At 45.8% G+C, this 20,645-nt stretch overlaps 2 protein-coding genes across 2 annotated transcripts; one reads left to right on the forward strand and one right to left on the reverse strand.

The window, feature by feature from the left end:
• Nucleotides 1-4,695: 4,695 nt before the first annotated feature.
• Nucleotides 4,696-6,358, forward strand: LOC127773102 (uncharacterized). The gene has a single exon (XM_052299116.1). The coding sequence runs from the start codon at nucleotides 4,905-4,907 to the stop codon at nucleotides 5,823-5,825; it is 921 nt and encodes a 306-aa protein (XP_052155076.1). The 5' UTR covers nucleotides 4,696-4,904; the 3' UTR covers nucleotides 5,826-6,358.
• A 1,301-nt stretch (nucleotides 6,359-7,659) lies between these two features.
• On the reverse strand, nucleotides 7,660-12,233 carry LOC127773960 (sulfite reductase [ferredoxin], chloroplastic). The gene is made up of 8 exons (XM_052300207.1): nucleotides 11,967-12,233; nucleotides 10,608-11,390; nucleotides 10,222-10,518; nucleotides 9,517-9,714; nucleotides 9,074-9,208; nucleotides 8,873-8,989; nucleotides 8,589-8,747; nucleotides 7,660-8,006 (listed from the first exon to the last, which is right to left on the reverse strand). Exons 1-8 carry the CDS (start codon nucleotides 12,141-12,143, stop codon nucleotides 7,947-7,949), a joined length of 1,926 nt encoding a protein of 641 aa, XP_052156167.1. The 5' UTR covers nucleotides 12,144-12,233; the 3' UTR covers nucleotides 7,660-7,946.
• Between the last annotated feature and the right edge of the window lie 8,412 nt (nucleotides 12,234-20,645).

Here is a 20,645-nt window from a genome sequence, read left to right on the forward strand (position 1 = left end):
GAAATAAACAAAATTCAGGGGCATAAAGAAGATTAGCTAAAAATCAGGGGTATACAAGGGATTTTCTCAAAAGTTTTATTCACAAATTACTTTTTGTTTGCAAATATGCGAAGCTGTTAACAACTAAATTTGGTAATATCAACATCGGAAAAGAGGATTAGATCTAAGCAGAGTCAAAGGCGAAGATTGATTCGGGAACAGAGTAAGAATCGGCTGGAGTCCAGATCGGCTACGATTGGGATCGGCTAAGTCCGAGTCAGACTGGGTTAAGTGATACAGCCGATTCCAACAATGCGACTTGGTGTATGACATCGGGTTGAGTTGATATGCTTCAAGATGATTGCCATGCATGGATAGAGTCCCGAGAAGGCAATTGTATCTATTAATTAGGATATTTTATATAATTTTCTTAGAGATATGTTTGGGCAAAAGTCTGCCGCAAAGACTTATGATATCTCAGAGTTTGTTAGAGATAAGAGTCGTGTCCGATATGGACATAGTTTGTAATTTTCGGGTATAAATAGACCCCGAACCCCATGTAATCAAATAACACACACGTTCAATACAATTTCGGTGCATCGCCACTCTTTTGCTTTAGTTTTATTTCGACGAGTTCTTGCTTTCGGGTTGAGCTGCATCGGTTTCGATCTTCAACAAGAGGTAAAACTTGTTATGACGGTTTGTGTTCTCGGGATTAGTGCTTCCATCTTTATGATACTCTAATCTTGTTTATGTAATTCGTCGAGTTATCATATATCTTACATAATCTCTGGCAATATCATTATCTAACCTGCAGTCGGCTAACATCTATCGGTAAAGGGCAGCCGATTAGGTTAGATACCGACATTGATTTAGATTATATAAGATATCTACCACACTATGAAACTTCCAGTGGCTTGATTGTCTAGATATTGTTCTTCTTTTCATACTTAATGCTGCATCAGTTGAGTTTGATCTAGTAAGTCGTGCTTAGAATATAAATCTCTAGCCTACCTTCTGGTTGCCGATTAGGGTAGTATCGAGATTTCAGCTGATCCTATCTGATTTAACTACATTTGCTCTATATGTTTTATTGACATGTTAAATCTACCATTTATGTCAAGATCTTATTGTATCTAAGTATATTAAGCTTCTGTTTGGTATATTCTGCTTGTTTTAATATCTTAACATAGAGTTGTATCGGAGTATTAGCCGATATATGCTAGATCTATCTGATCGGCTATGCTATGAACATATATAGTCTTGTTGTTAATACATATTTCGATCTAAGTGATTTATACTGTCTCGGCATAGCGACCGATCTATCCCAATCACTTGATTTAAGTATATATCGACCCCAGGATTATATATTGTTAATATCTACAGCCGATCGAGTAGATTTAGTTCTTTATTATCCATTTACAACTGCCGATCGATTTACATATGACATCGGCTCGAAGATAAATGATATGTCATCGGCACCTAGCCGATCGACTATCATTTATGGATTTAACCACGGTTTCTTTATCTTTATTTCTTGTTGATTGCAGGATCAAATCAACTAGCACGCTAGCATACCCGAAGGCGAGTTTTGGACCTGCACTGGAGTTAAGCAGATCTCCCAGGCCTCGTGTTTTCCATCAACAGAAGCGATGGCTCCGATCAATGGTATTTATGAATGTTTTGTTTGATGGCAATTCTTGCCCACACTAATACAAACTTTACTCTGATAATTTTGGTTGTGCTAAAATATGCCAATGTTTTAAAACTACCAATATTTTAATATGATAAAAATTGGCTTCAAACCATACTAACCATTGTAAAACATCGATCAATTTTTAACGGCCAAGAGCCCAAGATCACTAAAAGATTTATGCCGCATATGTAACCCTAACCACCACTCCCCCTTTCATTAGCCATCACCTCTCCCCCAAGTCATCCACCACTGTGTTAACAGTGAAATTTGGTAAGCCCAAAGTTACCATCGGTTTAGAGTCAGTATCGGCTTCAAAGTTCTAGAATCAGCCGATGGGAGTCAAGTCGCCACGATGTCGTGTTCTTGGTGGAGTCGGATCAATCAAAGGAAGCTTATCTAGAAGAGTTCGAGTTCAAGAAAGATGTGACATGATAGTTATCTATTAATTAGGCATAGTTTGTTAGTTTCCTTTTATCTTTAGGAAAATGTGTTTATGTCCAATAAGGACTTTATCTTTTCCTTTTTAGTTTCTTTCTTGTCCGACAAGGACTAGTATCTCCCTATGGGTATAAATATGTACACCCAGGGTCATTGTAATCTATCAATCTATCGATCAATAATACTCTCGGCGCATCGCCACCCTCTTCCCTGAGGTTTTTACTTATCTTCCGGCGGAACTTGGGCACCTGACACAGGGCTGCATCGGCTTTCGATCTCCAGCGAAGGGGTAAGTCCTACGTTTCGTCGGCCCAGGCAATTGTCTCATCTACATCAGCGTCGTTCAAGGCTGCATCAGTACATCCGACCTCTTGGATCGCTCTGGTTTGGTTGATATATTTGCCTACCTGATATCTCAATTCTGTCTCTAATTGCATTGTGTTTAGAGACGCATCGGTTTAGTTGGGACTGTCTCGGTTAGGTCTGATCTCCTGTCTTAGCCGATATATCTCTACAATCATAATGTTGTTCTAAATAGATTTGTTATATCCATCACATTAGACAGATCTATCGGCTCATCGAGTATTAGATTATCATATACAATCTCGTACTGCATCGGTTAGGTTCGATCTACTAGATTGTTGTTGATAATATAAGTCTTGTTAAGCCGATAGGTTCGTGCTAATGTTTTATCGGGGTGCTAGCCGATAAGTTATCTGGACGTTGCATCGGCTTGTAGGGATTGCATATACATATAAGTTGGATTTAGCCGATGGCAACAAAGGTTTCACTGTTTAATCTAATCTTGTGGATCTTATGACATCAGACCTCCAGCCGATGTGTGCTTTATTCTTCGGATCAATATTTGTTCTACTATTTCATACTGTTAGTCGATTGGTTTCTACTGGATTATATTGCTATATTATATTATCATCAGCCGATTGCCTTTATATCATTATCTACATTGGACATATAGCCGATTGCTTAAACCCTATCGCTATTGGCTGGTATCGGCATCGGCTATTATCGACTATCGGTTGGAACTACTCCATCGGCTTGTCAGCCGATCGACTGTTTGATCTATTATTTGCAAATCTTATCAGTTGCAGGATCAAACTGACTGGCACACCCGCATCTCATTAATCTTTGGACCTGCACAGGAGCTAAGCAGATCTCCCAGGCTGGTGTGTTCGATTTTTTCGTCAACACACTGCCGCCACTCTCTCTCCATTCTGCTGCTTGTTTACCACCATGTCTATCTTAGCGGCAACACCGGCAAGTGAGGGTTGTCGACTGCTCTCTTCCTCCTCTACCACCACCATCTCGAGCGGACCTATTGATGCTATCATCCTCTCCAAGTGATATTAAGCCTGGAGGGATTCCCATAGCTCGCCTCTTCTCATCTTCGCCTGCTCATACCACCGTCACACCCCTTAACCACATGACCTCTCTCCTCCCCGCTCATCATCCTTCCTCTGTCCCCGTGGCTCTGGCACCACGGTCCAACTGGTCCTTTTTTATCTTGCTATATATCTAAAGCCTCCCTCACCATTTCCTATCCCCTCCTTCTCCATCCATAAAATCCGAATCAGGTATCGTTGAGAAAGTCGTTACCTCGTCACCTCATCTAGGCCATATACTTCAAGTAAAATACTTCGATGTGAACCGATGCGAACCGAACAAAACATCCCATACCAAAATTACCCCTAAAGTATATTAAGAGATTACTTACCTACCCTTTAAAATAAACGGTCCAGGTTAATTCTACTCGGAGTATAATACTTCAAGTATATTGCACCGGAGTCAATTATCTACGCTTGACTGAAGTTGGAAGACGATCAACAGACCGTTGGATCAAAACGTCCATTAGTCGATTGAAATTTGAGGAATTTTCCATTGACCGGTGAATAACAAAGGTGGTAACTTTAAAAGAAAAATTTGTGAAAGATCACTGTGACTATAGCACATCTAGCCATCTAGGTAGGCTTTCCCAGCTGCAACAAATCATGCTGGCGCTTTTGAGCGACAAATTGCTGCAAGATGGGTGAAAAGCTCCAACGTTCGGGACAGTACAACAGGTCTGCACATAACGGTTGAAGAGCTGAGCAGATTAGAACTATCATCAAGAGGTGTACTACACCTCATCTGAACTGCGTACATCGGATGTTCGGATGGAACTAGAAAAAAATAGTAACTGATGTTTGATACTAATTAAAAGTAGTAATAGTAAATTATTGGTAAAACTTATTTCATAACCAGATTAATTCGTGAGACGAATCTATTGAACCTAATTAATCTATGATTAGTCTATATGATGCTACAGTAAGCATGTGCTAGTTATGGATTAATTAGGCTTAAAAAATTTGTCAAGCGAATTAGCTCTTATTTATATAATTAGTTTTATACTTTAAATTAATATTCAAACATCCGATGTGACGTGCTAAAGTTTAAGACATGATCCAAACACCAGCAAACTTCCTCCCACTGATCTAGAACTGTACCTCATCATATTTTAATCGCACATTGATCACACCACTAACCCTGATCAGTGGCGGCTAGCTCACACTCCCAGTCCCAGAGCCTCACTACTCGTCCTGCCCTTTTGACTCCCGGTCTCCCACCCCCTCTTCACACAAATCAAAGCACAACGGAGGGAAACCCCAAGCCACTACACTAGTGTTCCTCCACTTCTCCTCCCGTCTCTCTCGCGTCTCGCGCGCGCTCGCGGGAAATGCCATTGTAGAGGTAGCTGGAGCTGAAGCGGGGGAGGGGAAGCTAGGGAGTGGGATCGATGGGTTGCTGCGTCAGCAAGAAGAGCGATGAGCTTCTGCCGGGGTCCGCCGCGGCGGCGGCGGCGGCGGGGGAGGAGGTAGAGGCTCCCCGGCGGCGGGTGGATCAGGCGCGCGACCCGCCGCCGACGGAGGAGGAGAAGGTCAAGGAGGTGCTCTCCGAGACCCCGGCACCCAGCGCCAGGGCGAGGCCGCGGCAGAGGCGTGTTGCGGGCGCCGTGGCGCCGTCGGTGGAGCGAGGAGGAGGAGGAGGGGAGAAGGTGGCTAGGGCGAAGGAGGGTGGTGGTGGTGGTGGTAGGGTGAGGGCGCGTCGAGCGGTCGGGGCGGAGCGTGCCACCAGCGAGAAGTCGGAGGCGGCCTCGGAGTCGTCGGTGGCGACCACGGCCACGGGGCCCGAGCGGTCACCGGGGAAGCCGGCCAGGAAGCGCGCCGTCGTGTCCGGCGAACTCGGCCGCGCCAGGCGGGACAGGGGACCCGCTGCGGCTGTTCACGGCGCCGGCCGCCCCGGGGGAGGCCGCGCGTCTCCCTCCCCGCCGCCGCCGCCGCGTCGCGAGCCTGGCGAGCGGCCCACCCGGAGGTCCCCGTCTCCCGCCACGAAACGGCCACCGGACCAGCGCCGCACCGCCGCCTCCGCCGGCGCTGCTGCCGGTGCCGCCTCGGGCCCCCAGCGGAAGCCGCCCGTCCCCCCGAGGTCGTGCGGCCGCGCCTCGCCGCGGCGCGCGCAGGAGACGAACTCACCGGCGTCGTCGACGACCACGACGCAATCGCGCGGGCCTCCTCCGCATTGCTCGTCCCCACCGCCACCGCAGGATGCCAGTGCCTCCGCCGCCGGCGCCGGCGAGGAAGTGGCCGGCGGCGGCGGCGAGGGGAAGGAGTCGCTAGACAACCCTTCGGTGGCCATGGAGTGCTTCATATTCCTCTAGCTCTCTAATCCTCTCATTTCCCAGTCCAAAGCAAGATTAGGAGTAATTAATTAAGTTTAGGAGATGTTGTTATGATGACACCGTAATCACGCTGGTAAATTTTTCCTCCTTGGGTTGGATTTTTTATCCCTAGGAAGAAGCCAATCTCAGCTTTATATATGTACTGTACTAAGCAGCGCCGTCTGATACAGATTGGATGGCTTGGATGTGCTTTTGTAGTCTACACTGTGTCTAGCTTCTGTATGATCGTCGTGCAACATTGAAGCCACTGCTCGTGTGTTTTTTTTGGGTATCCATGGCTCCACATGGTTTCCTTCTTCCATGGTCCATGAAACGATCTGTTCTGTTCACTTGGGCATTCATTGAATGAAACCTTGCATAATGTATTACTCCTACATGCTCAAAGACAAGGTAGCAGTTAAGTCTTGGTGGCTATGTCCTGTGAAATGAAACTGAATTGCCGATCCAAATGCATATTGAATGACTCTGCGCTAGCTTTGCAGATGAAAGAAGCTTGAAGCTGGACCATATTCCATTCAATGCTTGCACGTAGGAGTAGTGGTGCTATACTCATATCTTGTGAGATTTGTGTCTTGTGTACTTGGTTGATAATAGTAGTGGTACTGTATTAAACACCAAGATATAGATAGATGCATTGAGAGTCATGGAGAGCAATGTTGATAGCAGCATGGTGCTGCAGCACTGCTGTTGGCTTTGGGTCCATCATATCCATCCCGCACGAATCGTTTTCGATTTAGGTCGCGCATAAACATCATCATACAGTCCATCGGCACTGCATCGCGTCGTGGCGTTGGTGCGGTCTTGCCTCCTCGGTTCGGTGCGGCCGCACGCATGCGGCTCTGGCGCGCGGCAGCGGCTGGTGAAATGGTGCTCTCCGTCGCAATGAAATCGCGACGCCGCAGCGGAAGCAGCAGCGGCGCGGTCTACGCAGGCAGCGAGCACGACGACAACCACAAACCACAACCCACGGCTACGTACGCGCTTCGGCACCGTGTCGGCGTATGCGTATTTGGCATTTCGATGACGAGCACACTACGCCCTCCCGCCTGCCGCCCACGAGGCCACGACCCCACTCGAGCGATCGGCAGTGCAGTGCGGCACGGCACGGGAGAGGAGAGCGGCGTGCGTGGGTTTGGTGTTGCTTTTGCGGTGTACGGGGGATCGATCCTGGGGCCGCGGAAACAAACGGCCCGTGCACGCGAGCGTCAGGCCCGATGCCCCCCCATTCGCTGCATGCGGTCCTGCGGCTTGGCATGGCATGGCAATGGCAGCTTCTCTCGGTCTCGGCCGCTGCTGTGTGCTGTGCTGCCTCTGCTCGCTCCCCCACGCGGCGCAGGCAGCGGCAGGGAGGAAAAGGGCACTCGCGTGCCGACGCGCGGGGGCACGCACGCACAGTGTGACAGTAGACAGTGCGACAGTGTGATATGGAGGGTGGAGCTCGTCAGGCTCGGCGGCCTTTTTCTTCGCCACCCGTGTCGCAGCTTTCATCGTGGTCTGTTTCCTCCACGCATTTTCAGTTTTGGGATACAGCAGCTTTATGTTCTAGAACTAGTAGTGCGTGTTCAGGCTTTGAGCTGCATATGCCATTGCTTCCAGCCTTTCCAGCACACCATGGGCCTTTTCACGCAATGATCTCCCACGCAACTTCTCGTGCGAGCAAGGGCCTGGGGATGTTTTCCTCTCTGTAGGAAAAGCCCACCAAACAACTCAATGGGCCCAATCACCCAAATCGCTAAACGTTCCCAAGATTTAGTTCAATTTACAGAGCATAGGCAGAATGAGGAAAAAAAAAACAAACACCACAATGGAAAAATTTATTCAGTACACTTTCCAAGCAATTTATTCCAAAGTAAACAGCCAGGGTTCCTTTTGTTTTCTCATAAGCACATTTTTTTTCTCAAACCAGAGTACACGAAAAATTTTGATTAATCATCTGAACGAACGATTCCAAACCCGAGTCGGCGAGTCCTCAATCTTGTCAACGAAATTGACAAAATTTTCTCCTGCAATGCTCACATAGTTATGTGGAGAGCCCTTGACGATGCCCGCATTGGACCCGTGGTCAGAATTGTTATCAACTTGTTCAGCGAAAGCAGTCCATCATGCAGCTGATGCTGACTCTGCCCACTTGTTCACTACCTCTTTCAATTTGTCAAATCCCTGGTTTTATGCAAAAGATAGGTGAGATAATGCTGATGAAAAGCAACATCTATACTATATTCAGCTTCTGCAATTCCACCTTTAGCGGAAAAGTTCATCTCAGCCTTATCCCCTACCCCTAGTAGATCAATTAACATATATGAACAATTATGGCAATGTGACTCAGCTTGATATTAAAAATATGCTAAGGAATCCCACACTGGCAAATGGCTCCTTTGCTAACAAAACGTTTTCTGCTTGGCTTAACATTTTACTATGACTAGGCTATGCATTGTATGGCCAACAACATCCATCAAAAATCTGATCTGGTTTGGCATTTTCAGGTGCGATGAGGCAGCAGATTCTGATTCAGTGTCCATGTTCGTTTAGCCCCTACTTGGTGTGGTTAATACTCTCAGAAGGAAACGAACCACTGTTCTTTGGAGTTTTTCTATTAAATTAGTAACTACGAGCACAGGAAGACCGTACAATGGACAAGAATAAGATATCTTTTGGGAACCATTGAGTGGCCAATCTAAATGTGAGGTTCCAAATGATTCATCTCGAAAATCATTCACGAGTATTTGCAGAAAGATTACTCACCGTCCGGCGTGTGAAGCTACCAAAAGATTCACCTTCCTGACGTGTGCTGTTCCAATAGGAAAACAATGGTTCCAAAACCTTCTCAATATCTTGAAGCTTCACTTTATTCATAAAGGTTTCAGCTAGGGTACTCTGGTTTGGTGTTCCTCCAAGCCATATCTGGCCACAAAAGAAATGTTTAGTGAAGATAAAAAGAAGAAAACGCAATGACGAAAAACAAACTAAAAGAAAATGAAGCCAAACAAACATAGCCTAAAGGAAAATATTTTCAATATCTCCTATACCTGGTAACTGTTTGGGCCATCACCAACAAAGCCAACCTCTGCCATATATGGTCTAGCGCATCCATTAGGGCAGCCTGTTATCCTCACCACTACCGACTCATGGTCCTTGATGCCAACCTATTAATGAGAGAACATTATGTCAACTGACATGGATCCGATGCACACAATGTTCAAATTTTGTGACAAGACGATAGACTATACCTTATCAAAAACTGCTCTAATTCGTTTAAGAATCGGCAGAATCCCTCGTTCAGCTTCTGTTTGTGCTAGAGGGCACAGTGGTAAGGCAGGACATGCCATGGAAGTAATATTCAGGGGATCAACATCCTTTGGTTCCTACATACATAAAAGGCTAACTTGATTAAAATATTCCTACAAGCATACCGCCTTATTGAGAAATCAAACTGTTGGGGGGCAATCGAAGAAGAGACGCAGTCTGCTTTTAGTGCTATTTGAAATTTTCAACACGATAGAAACCTCAATATACCGGAATTAGTAACAATAAAAAAGACACAAGAATAGAATGTTGCACAACTTCAAAAGCAAATAAGCTTACAAGGATTTAATATTACAGGGAACTCATGGAGGGCAACATATTTCATTGTTACAGACCAGGGATATGATATAAGCGAACGAAATCTTACCAGCAGGCCAGATTGAGCAAGAGCTGCTGTGATGGGATCTTTCCATGCTTGATCAATCCCACATAAGATAAGATTCTGGTTTGGAGTAATGCTAACTTCCAAATTGTACTTCTCAATAATCTCTCGTAGAGTTTTCTTTGCTTGCCCTGCGACACGACCATTATCAACATGCACTCCGTAGAATAATTTTCCATCACCCTGTAATAGGCAAATAATGAAAAATAATGTAACTTGGTACTCAGGAAATAACTAATTGTTAATGAATAAGTCCACACAACAGCAGATGGATCAAAATGGTCTTATGCTGACCGGAGTGTGACCAGAGTTTCCCAAACCGCCGGTAACCACGTGATTACTGCAGGGGTACGGTAAAAGGAAAACCGCGGTAACCTTCTTAAATTCAAATAAATTTAAAATATAATTTGAAATTTTGATAAATTTTATACGGTTTCGAACGGTTTGCCACGGTTACCGCGCGGTAACCGTGCTTACCGCCGGGGCGTGGTAACCCCGGACCCCGGTGGTTTGGGAAACCCTGAGTGCGACAGACTATAGAAGTATATGAGTATGCGATGTGGAAGTTGTACCCAGAGGAGCAAACACATCTAAAATTAGTCTATAAATGAAGAAAATAATTGCTCAAGTATGGAGGCATCCATCCTAAACAAGACTGCCTTTTAAAGATATCAGAGCCAGTATCTTTACCTGTTCCTGCCATCCTAGGTAGCTGTTGAACTGCCATTCGGGCAAAGGACGAGAATCTTCAAACTTCTTTCCATAGTATTTTTCGACTTCAGCCCGAAACTTCTCAATTCCCCAGTTATCAATCAGATACTTCATCCTGCTATATCGGCGGTCATCCCTTCTCCCATTTTCCCTCTGTGTGACGACTATTGCTTTTATAGCATACAATATATCTTCCTTAGGAACATAACCCAGTGGATCAGCCAATCGAGGGAATGTGGTCTCCACTCGGTGTGTCCTACCCATGCCACCACCAACCTGAAAAGGAGGTCAGAGATAACTAAATAAGAAATCTACGATTAAGAAAGCTGCTAAAAATATAAATAGGGCATTTGTTAAGACATTACATAAATGTTGAAGCCAGCAGGCTCTCCTGCACTATCTGAAACAACAACAACACCGATGTCATTGGTCAGAATATCAACAGAGTTATCTCCAGCGACAGTGACAGCAATCTTGAACTTTCTTGGCAGATACTGTGTGCCATATATTGGTTCAGGGGAATCGGGGAAATTTGTTCCATATGTGTTGTCATTGCGAGCTTTCGTGACCTCAGGAGGTTCTTCGGCTGACATTATCTTTTCTCCATCCACCCACAGGTCATAATAAGCCCCAGATTGTGGTGTAAGAAGAGCTGCGATATTCTCTGCTGTTTCTTGAGCAAAAAGAATATCCTTCCTGACATAAGGTGCTGCAGGTGCAAGTACATTTCTGTTGAGATCTCCACAGGCACCTAATGATGAACCCATATTCTTTATAACAGTGCTGATGACAGTCTTCAGGTTCTTCTTAAGAACGCCATGCAGCTGAAATGTTTGTCTGGTCGTCAATCGGAGTGTTCCAATACCAAATTCATCAGCTAGCGTATCCATAGCCAAGTAAAGCTGGTTTGGAACTTTTCCACAAGGATTCTTTGTTCGGAGCATAAACGAGTAATTCTTCTGCCCACGAACATCACGGTCCGTCTGTTGATAGCTTCCATGAAATTTAATAAGCTGGACAGCGCTGTCATTAATATTGGGAGCCTCTGAGACCAGTTCCTCATTCAAAGGGTACCGAAGAAAATTGCTCTTCTCCTTGATGATCTCAACCTTGCTCCTCTTAACTTCAGATGCATCCTTCTTGAGTGGCTGCAGGCACACAATGCAAGGGTTCAGAACTGAAGCAACCACGAGTATTCCACTAGTATATCGTTGCACAGTATTTTGTATTGAGTGGTAGTGGAGATCAATATAATGTAACCAACATTGAAGAAGTAAATGAATAAGACAAAGCAATTGCTATAAGTTTATTACTAACGTCTACAAATGGAATCTTTGCAACCTATGACAGACCATTTTTTTTAAGGTATCGACACTACAAGGGAGACTGATTTGAACAAAAGCTTTCTCTTCATCTCTTAACTGATTACTAGCATATTACAGTTGCTGCACAAGAGAATCAACTGCAGACATTTGATCCAATACCACCTGGACAAATCCATCAACAGGTAAGGTGAATTCGGAAAATGAATCATCCAGGTGCTCAAAAACCATCACACACCATACCATTTTCAATAGGGGACCACTTCGATCAATTGTATATGATCAGTTAAACCCCCCACTGGAGATAAAAAAAAAATCCTTCTCCAGACGGTAAAACCCGAAATCTCTCTCTCGCACGAGACGAGAAATCACGAGAGAAAACAAACAGCACTGGAAACTCACCGCGGAGACGGCGCGTATGCTGGCCGACGACGACCCGCCGCCGCCAGCGGGGGCCGCCGCGTGAGGGGGCGCCACACGGAGCGGCCTCCCGAGCATCCGCGACCTCTGCAGCTGCGCCGCGCCGCCGCCACCCCCACGGAACCCGTGGAACTCGGCTCCCCCCACCGCCGCCGACATCACCGGAGTCGGAGTCGGGGCCTTGGCTCGAGGTTTTCTCCGGGAGAAGAAGGGGAAGAGAGTGTCGAAGCGAGTGGGATATTTCGTGCGTGCGGGGCGCTTCGCTCGGTCGGGGTCGAGGGGCTTTAATGGCGTACGGGTCTACTCCTACGGGACGGGGAGTGCGCCCCTGGCCCCACCGTGCGCGCCGTCCACGGTAGACCACTCAACGAGACCGGTGGTGGGTCCCACTGTCAGTGACACAGGATAGAGCCGCGGGCGTATGGACGCGGGTTCAGGTGGGCAAGGGTGGACAGAAGACGGGAACGGCAGTGGCGTGGCGACGAGCATCGCATCAGCGCTGACGACCGTGGCGCCCACGCCCGTCACTCGCGGGAGGATGACAGGTGGGGCCACCCGTGCTGGGCCCCACGTGGCAGTGACTCCGAGGATAGCCGCCAAGTGGTGTGGAGGCGGCCTGGAGGCAGAGGCAGAGGAGGACCAGGATGAGATGCGCGAGTAGGTGTGCGTGCGATTCGACGGGTAGGGCTCCGGATTAGCCCGGGGATTTGTGTGGGTGCATTGAACCTGGACGTCTTTGTCCTCACAAAAAAAGCTTTTGATTCCCTTCTCTTCCCTAGCAGCCGCCCTCCCGCCGCATGAAGTGAGGTCAGAATTTCAGATCAGAGATTGTCTGTGTGCCTCAACCTTATGGCCACTTCTGTTTTACCGCGATTGATAGTGTCTCTTGGCCATGGAAACCGGCCGGATTTTGGCTGCTCTCGTGTCATACCCATCAGCAGCCAAAATATAATTTTCGTATTAGCAGCACAGTATTATCTATCAGGGCAAAATGCTGAACTACTAGCATCTGAGATGGCCACACGCATCTTGTTGATTTATACGGGTAACAGCTCCGTATCTGTATCCTGTTGTTTGTTCTTTTTCCCTTTATGTGATGCCCTTGTATTATCTAAAAAAAATTCGATGCCCTTGTGCTGTCAACTGTCGACGTCACGATCTCCCTTTTTTCCTTTAGACGTGGACACCAAAATCTTTGAAGATTTGGACAAAGGGACGGTACACGCTACACACTTTGGGCCAAATATCCCATTGGACTGCTATCGTGGTCTGCAAACGGCCCAGGCCAAATCTTCCATTGGGCTTCCGTAGTGGGCTGCAAACGGCCTATTATCCATGGGATGTCCTTTCCATCAACTGGGCCACACACTTCCACTACCTGAGGTGGGTTGGCTTTTTTAAACCTGACTCAATTGAGCCCAGTAATTTGCCTAAAACAAACATTTTTATCAGGGCATTTTTTTCTAAAGATCATTTTGCTCGATTGATGTGTGGCCAAGCATGAAAAATGCGCATTGCTGGTACTAACATGAGCTGTCAACATGCACCCTATTTTATCATGGCTGTCCAATTAAATCTCCAGCCAGAAGCCGAATTGCGCAGCACATGCAAGGAGTACAAATGGGGAGACCACAGCTAGCTAGGCTGTGGCCAACTTCTCCCCCAATTTTAAGCCAGCCCAAACAAACACCAGCAAAGCAATCAACCAATCCAATCAAGGCCAGAAGGGTTCCAGCCAGAATCCTTTCTTTCCAAGGCTAGCTAGCTAGCTAGCTTTCCTACCTACTACACCTTGCATTTGTAGTTCTCAAGTTGATATGACACTATATATAAGCCTCAAGTGATCTCTTCTTCTCCAACCCAAACACACAAGCTTCATCACAGCTTCTCTCTAGTGTTCTTGCTCTCCAAGTGCAGATCGATCAGTCAACCAATAAGCGAGGAAGCAAATGGCGGCAACACTGAAGCTCAGGCTCCTCGCCGTGGCAGCGGCCGCGGCCGTCCTGGCGACGTCGCTGGTCGGCACGGCGTCCGCCGCCGACGCGCCGGCTCCTTCCCCGACGTCCGACGCGCCGGTGGCTGCGCCGGCCTTCGCCGCCGCCGCCGCGTCCTTGACCGCCCTTGCCTTTGGATACCTCTTCTAATTAAGGCCATGGACTGACGCGTCTGCTCTGTTTTTTTTTCTTGTTTATATGTATGGCTACTTTTTTTTTTACAATGTTTTGTTGTTTGGGATGTAAAATTTTGTCTTGGGTACGTACATATATAAATGCAGTTGCAATTGATTGGTTTACATTGGATTTCCACGGATTAGTGCTGCTTGTGACCTAAAAATGAAGGACATATTGTGATGTGTTCAATTAATAATTAATCAAGAACTGAAAACAAGATCCTGATCTCACTTCTCAACGAGATTTGGAGGGAGAAACATTCCTCTAAACGTTTTTAAAGAAGAAATTGTGAGCGTATTGAAGATTGAACACGAGACTTCGGGGTTAAAATTACACACCACTTACCACTGCACTGTCAAGTACATCTCCTCACTCATCATAATCTCACTATTTCATATCATTCGTATCAAAGGTTGCAGGACAATTTGATAATTCTGCAAGTTTGCTCCATGTGCACCGATCTTGACAGGCCTTAACTCTGATATTCTTGTTAATAAAAACGAAGAAAAGGACACGCTTGTCAATTCTCAATAAGTATCACATGCATATGTACACAATGAGTCCACATGGTCAAGCATAATAGCATATCACACTCAAAGATTACATATAACTAAGATTATGCCTCATTTTTTTAAGAGAAAAAACATCATTAAAAGACTAGTAGATGATTAGTACTTACTTCATCCGTTTCACAATGTAAGTCATTCTAGCATTTTCCACATTCATATTCATTCATATTGATGCTAATGAATCTAGATAGATATATATGTCTAGATCCATTAACATTAATATAAATGTGAAAAATGTTAAAATGACTTACATTGTGAAACGGAGGAAGTAGTAGTTTTCATAGTGAGTGACAAAATATCAAAAACCTATAGAACATAGGAATTTATTTTTTTGTTTCGTCAGATTTCAATTGCTCATATATAATTTTTCTTAGGAAAGGATCAAACCGGCATACATCCAAAATTGATGTACTATACACAGCCATGCTCATATATAATTATACTGTCACAAAATTTTTTTTGAATTTATCGATGTATCCATGTACATACACCCCCAAAATCCAAATTCCAACCACCACACAGAAACCAACTCAACAAATCAATGACACAATTGAGCTAATCAATGCACCAGCATCACTCATGGCGATCGGCCAAGCGACGATCGGAGATGCGGGTTTAGCAGAAGAGGTATCCAACGGCAGCCACGGCGAGCGACGCGACGGCGAAGGCCGGGGCGGCGGTTGCTCCGGACGTCGGCGCCGGCGCCGGCGCTTCGGCGGCGGAGGCTATCCCGACCATGGACGACGCCATGACGGCGGCGGCCGCCGCCACGGCGAGGAGCCTGAGCCGGAGCGTCGCCGCCATTTCGTTTTCAGATCGTCGAAATAAACTCACGAAATGAAATGAAGCAGAGGGTTTTTCAGAGAAGTAGTGCTAGTTTCTGCGATGCGAGAGGATGCAGGAGGGTGGGGAATATATATAGGCGTGAGATGATCAGATCAACGAGGCTGTTTAATTTAAATTTTAAATTTTAATAATTTTCCTTGATTATGCAGGCTGGAGATGGAAATTAATAAAGGATGTTTGGGTGGTGCTTAACTGGCTTCGGTTTTCATGTCTGTTTCTATCCAGTAATGATGAGTTGTCTTCATAGCAGGTAATGCCGTACTGAATCCTCATTGTTAATAGCTGGTGCTGTTGCCTCTGATTACATTTGGTTAGCTGTTGAAGAATTATTAATTTCGAGGTTGCAAAGATTAGTGAGGCCAAACTGAAAAACAGGAAATTTTTTTTATTGTCGTGGCATGTTGTACCCCTGAATAGGGGTGGAGAGCGAGCCAGCTCGGTTCAGCTCGGTCTGGCTCGTTAGAATAATGAGCTAGCTCGGCTCGGCTCGTTATCCTAGCAAGCTAAAAACCCAGCTCGGCTCTACTCGTTGGAAAGCTCGAGCTAGCTCGTTAGGCTCGCGAGCCTCAGCAATAGGAAGACAACAAGCGAGTTCGAGCGTCGGCCCTGGTCACCGGCGTGACGAGGTCGAGCGTGGCGCGGACATCGCGCTCCAACTGCCACCATAGCCTGGTGGGCGTCAAGTTCCTTCGGTGGACGGTGACTGAGGAGTGGCCGGATGCGGCAGCAGCGCTGCGCTCCTGCGTGGCAGACGCCGGCCGGATGCGGCGGCGAGAGCATACGTGGCGTGGCGGCGACGGCTAGCGGGTGGCTGGTGGTGGCGGCAGTTGGCGGGTTGGCGGCGGCGCTTGGCGGTGCCGGCTGGCGGGTGGTGGCTGGCGGCTGTCAGCGGGGAAGCTGAGAAGGTCGAGACTTTAGACAAGAGAAGTTCGAGAGAAGCTGAGAAGGGGATCGAGAGAATCAGAGATCAACCGGATCGCGATGGATGTGGGGGGGGGGGGGGGAGAATAGGTCAAGGTCTCAAGGTCACTAGGGTTTTTTTTTGGCTGCCGAGTTGGGCTGTTGGGCCTCCATTCTCTGCCAACATCCAATTCCAAAGGCCAACAACTCATGTGCCCTGGCTCGTTATATCTAACGAGCTGAAATGCCAGCTCGGCTCGTTAGGAAAAATCAAACGAGCCGAGCCGAGCTTGTTATGAGCCGAGCGAGCTAACGAGCCACGAGCTTCCTGTCCACCCCTACCCCTGAACCAATAAATTACCGATATATTATGGATGAAAAATTTTATGTACTACCTACATTTTAAAATATTGCAACCTACGGTAGGATTGGACCTATAGACATTCTGTTTAGATCTAGAGTATTAGGATAGAATTGGGTCTAATATTGTAAAATTTTGAGATGAAAAGAGTAGTATCTTGAGCTAACATGAATAACTATAGCAACCAACAAGTAGCGGCTGCTCTTAACAGGAGATGTTGTTTCAAGTCTCTTTATTTCCCTAAAGTCATCGACAAAACATACGTGCAAGCATCACGCTACAGGTTCTTTTGCAAGTGTTGGAACACTTTCTCCTAACATACAAAATCGAGTGACGGATTGCGCATGATTAATTAAGTATTAGCAAAAATAACTTTAAAATAGTTTAATCTAATTTTTCAAAGCAACTTTTCAATATTTTTTTTATAAAAAATATACCATTTAGTAGTTTGGTAAATGTGCGTGAGGAAAACGATAGAGTAGAAGTTGGGAAAGGGGAGAAAAGTTATCCCTGGTTTTTGCCTCACATAATTACTCTGTGGTATTGAATCACAAATATTTTCTTTATTGCGCCCCTTTGACATGAAGATTTCATATTTTGGGAAGTGGATTTTTATTCCTCGAGAGGATATCCCCTCGTTTTGTGCATGACGCTCAAAAAGTTATCAATTTTTTTTAAAAAAAATTGTCAAGATAGATCAATATATATCTCTTTTCGCAAACATGCAAGTTAAAATTTAACTTATACAATTCAAAACAAAAATAACTAATTTGATCGTGAATTACACGTTCTATTCATAGTCAAATTTGTTGTTTTCGTTTCTACTTATATAAGTTGATTTTAATTTGCATATTTGTGAAGTGATATATCACATATTGATATATCATACTATTTTTTTAAAATTTTTTGATAACTTTTTAAGTTACATGTAAAAATAAGGAGATATCATCTTAAAGGATGAATTGAGTTTTCCCGAGTTTTGCTTTTGTACAGACTTTTTTGTACTTGCGACTATGCTGCTAATTAACAACATGCAGCTACTTTCCTGGGAGTAAATCCCTAGTTAGCTGATGTACATGTACCATGAAATTACTCCAACTAAAGATGAATGTACTTGGATCATCCACAGCTTCTCTATAAATGGCCGCATTCTACACACATGTAATAGCTGATCCAACACTCTCCGAACGGTGGCCAAACTAACATCCATGTATTTTCTGATTGAGGTGTGCGAATCCAGAGAGGATTGGTGTTACCAACAGCGAGGACTAAAGGAAGAGTGAAACTAATAATACCGCCATACGAGAATGGGACGCATCAGGAATCTGAATTCAAGAATTGAGAATTGAGTGGGATACAAGTCCATTTGTATTGTATAGGCTAGCGTATCATGTTGTACGCACAGCCAGTTCTATAAAGAGAAAGGACTAGTTCATACCATCACACAGCTTTGATATGTTTTTAGTTTGCGAGGCGTCCCATATTTGCACCACTTTTTTCTGTTGCAGTTGTTGCACAGGATATGCATGAAAATATGTCCCAAAACAGGAAAAAAAACATGCATGAGTAATGTGTATATGTTCAGTTAAAAAAAAACAAGTTCGTTAATCCATAGAGAGAACATAGTTTTCAGGTAGTTTATCTATTCCACAGGTCGATAAAAGGTTGACCTTTCTAAGTTGAGAAGTCAACTTAGGTAGAGATGGCCATGTGGACCGTCCGGCATGGCATGGCCCAGGCTCGGCCGTGCCTGGGCCGAGGCTTGTCGGGCCGGCACGGCTCGACCGATGCACTGGGCCGTGCTGGGCCGGCCCGAAGGAACAACGGTCCATCATGCTTTTCCTTTGAATAAGTCTAATTTTACTCCCTCCTATAGGCTGGGACATATATATAGCCAAAAAAAAGTCTATTTTACCTCCCTCTTCTTTGGGTTGTGATATATAAATAGCTAAAATAAGTCTATTTAAGGTCCCTATTCTTTGGACAGTGACAATTATGTCTATTTTTAGTCCCTATACTTTGCGTGCCGGGCCTGGCCTGCTAGCCCATCGTGCCGGGCCGGCCCGACCGTGCCGGACCAGCCCAGCGTGCCGGTGGCGAGGCCCAGACACGGCCCGGCGGTCGGGCCGGGCCGGCATAGGCCCGACCCAAGTCGGGCCGTGCCGTGCTTGGGCTAGGCCAAAAAGCCGTGCCGTGGGCCGGGCCTTCGGGCCTTATGGCCATCTATACCCTTAGGCATGACAAACACTACCACTCATAAAAGTATAATCCATCTTAATTTATTTTATAGTTGAGGGGTGCGATTGGAACTCAGCTATTAGAGGAGGGATATAAAGTGGACTTTTTCCTCTACACGAGACCAACTCAACCGAGCTTAAAAAGGCGGACGTCATCGTCGGTTGTGAACTTTTGATGGACCGTATGGTCCTAGATGGCCAGTCGTCCAAAGTCCATACCAAACAGGCCGAGTTGATATCTTGCTGTCAAATAATTGCTCATTTTTGCTGGCCATCCTGGCACTAATGGGTGCTTGGTAGTTGGTTTATTTCCTACATTAGTTCAGTAAACAAAAACTGTCATGCTAACGAAGCTGGCGGTTTATTTGGTTTGTATTATAACCATCTAAAAAAATGATTTGTCATAAGCTAATTGGCATTACCACAAAATTATATATAGAAAAAAGAAAAACAAATGAAGTGTCAGACATTTACTGCAATTTTGATAAAGTCTGTACTGATATTGATCCAAGCAAGCTATATACGTTAACTGCTGCTGCTATTAATAGTCGATCAACTGCACTGATTGATTCAATCATGCTTATAAAAATCATGATAAATGACTTATATGCTGGTAGGCGAGTCGTTGTAGAGCTCCTGGTCTGAGCACCGGCCCAAGCAACTACACACTATATAGCAGCTGGCTGCGGCACAATACCGTGAAGTGCAGCCGAAGAGCATTATATACTCTCTCCGTTTTAAAATGTAAAAGATTTTAATTAGACTGGACACATCATAATATAATAAATCTAGACAGGATGTGTCCCATTCAACCTAATTTTCTTATATTTTGAGACGGAGAAAGTATATATATATGAGTAGTGGTGGGTTGATCGTGATGAGAGATCGATATCGATCTTGCGCGCGTGCGGAAACGTTTGTAGGAGTGGGAAGCGTAGGGAACATGAGCCCAGCTCGTGCGAATCCTTGTACCTCGGCTTGTCAGATTATGGCAACTTACTTGGAGTGCCACCGTCGGCCTCTAGCCGTAGGCACGACGCGGGCTGGTGCTTGGTGGGTGGTCAACGACGTGGGTCACGGCCGAGCCGTCAGCCCACGGAACAACGTGTTGATCAGGCTCGGTTAGTCGATCAAGCCAGAGGCCGACACGTGTCTGTGGTTGATCCAAGACAAGCCGTTGCTTGGCTCCCCCGTGCAACGTTTCACCCGCTACAGAGGGAAACAATGCAGTGAAACCACAAATAACTTAGGTGGTAACTGAGAGAGTCGTTGCAACAAGATTGTAAAAAAGCTCGTATATAAGAAAAGCAGTGATATCTTGAGTTATTAAATTTGACCAATAATACCAAGATGATACAATCTTATTACGAACAGGAGAAAAACTATACTGTTGAACGAGGATACGAGAGCTAGGGTTTTTATCTCACGAGCACGGTGAGTCCTCCTCGGCCGCGGTGGCGAGATCGGCCGCCGCCGCGATCGGGAGCATTGCGGTGATCGCTCCCCCTCCACATGCGGCATCGGAGGCGATTCCCAGAAGATGGCCGGCGAACTACACCTTTGGTGATGTCCTCACG

Source organism: Oryza glaberrima, chromosome 5 (genome assembly GCF_000147395.1).
Source record: "Oryza glaberrima chromosome 5, OglaRS2, whole genome shotgun sequence".
Classification (NCBI taxonomy): domain Eukaryota; kingdom Viridiplantae; phylum Streptophyta; class Magnoliopsida; order Poales; family Poaceae; genus Oryza; species Oryza glaberrima.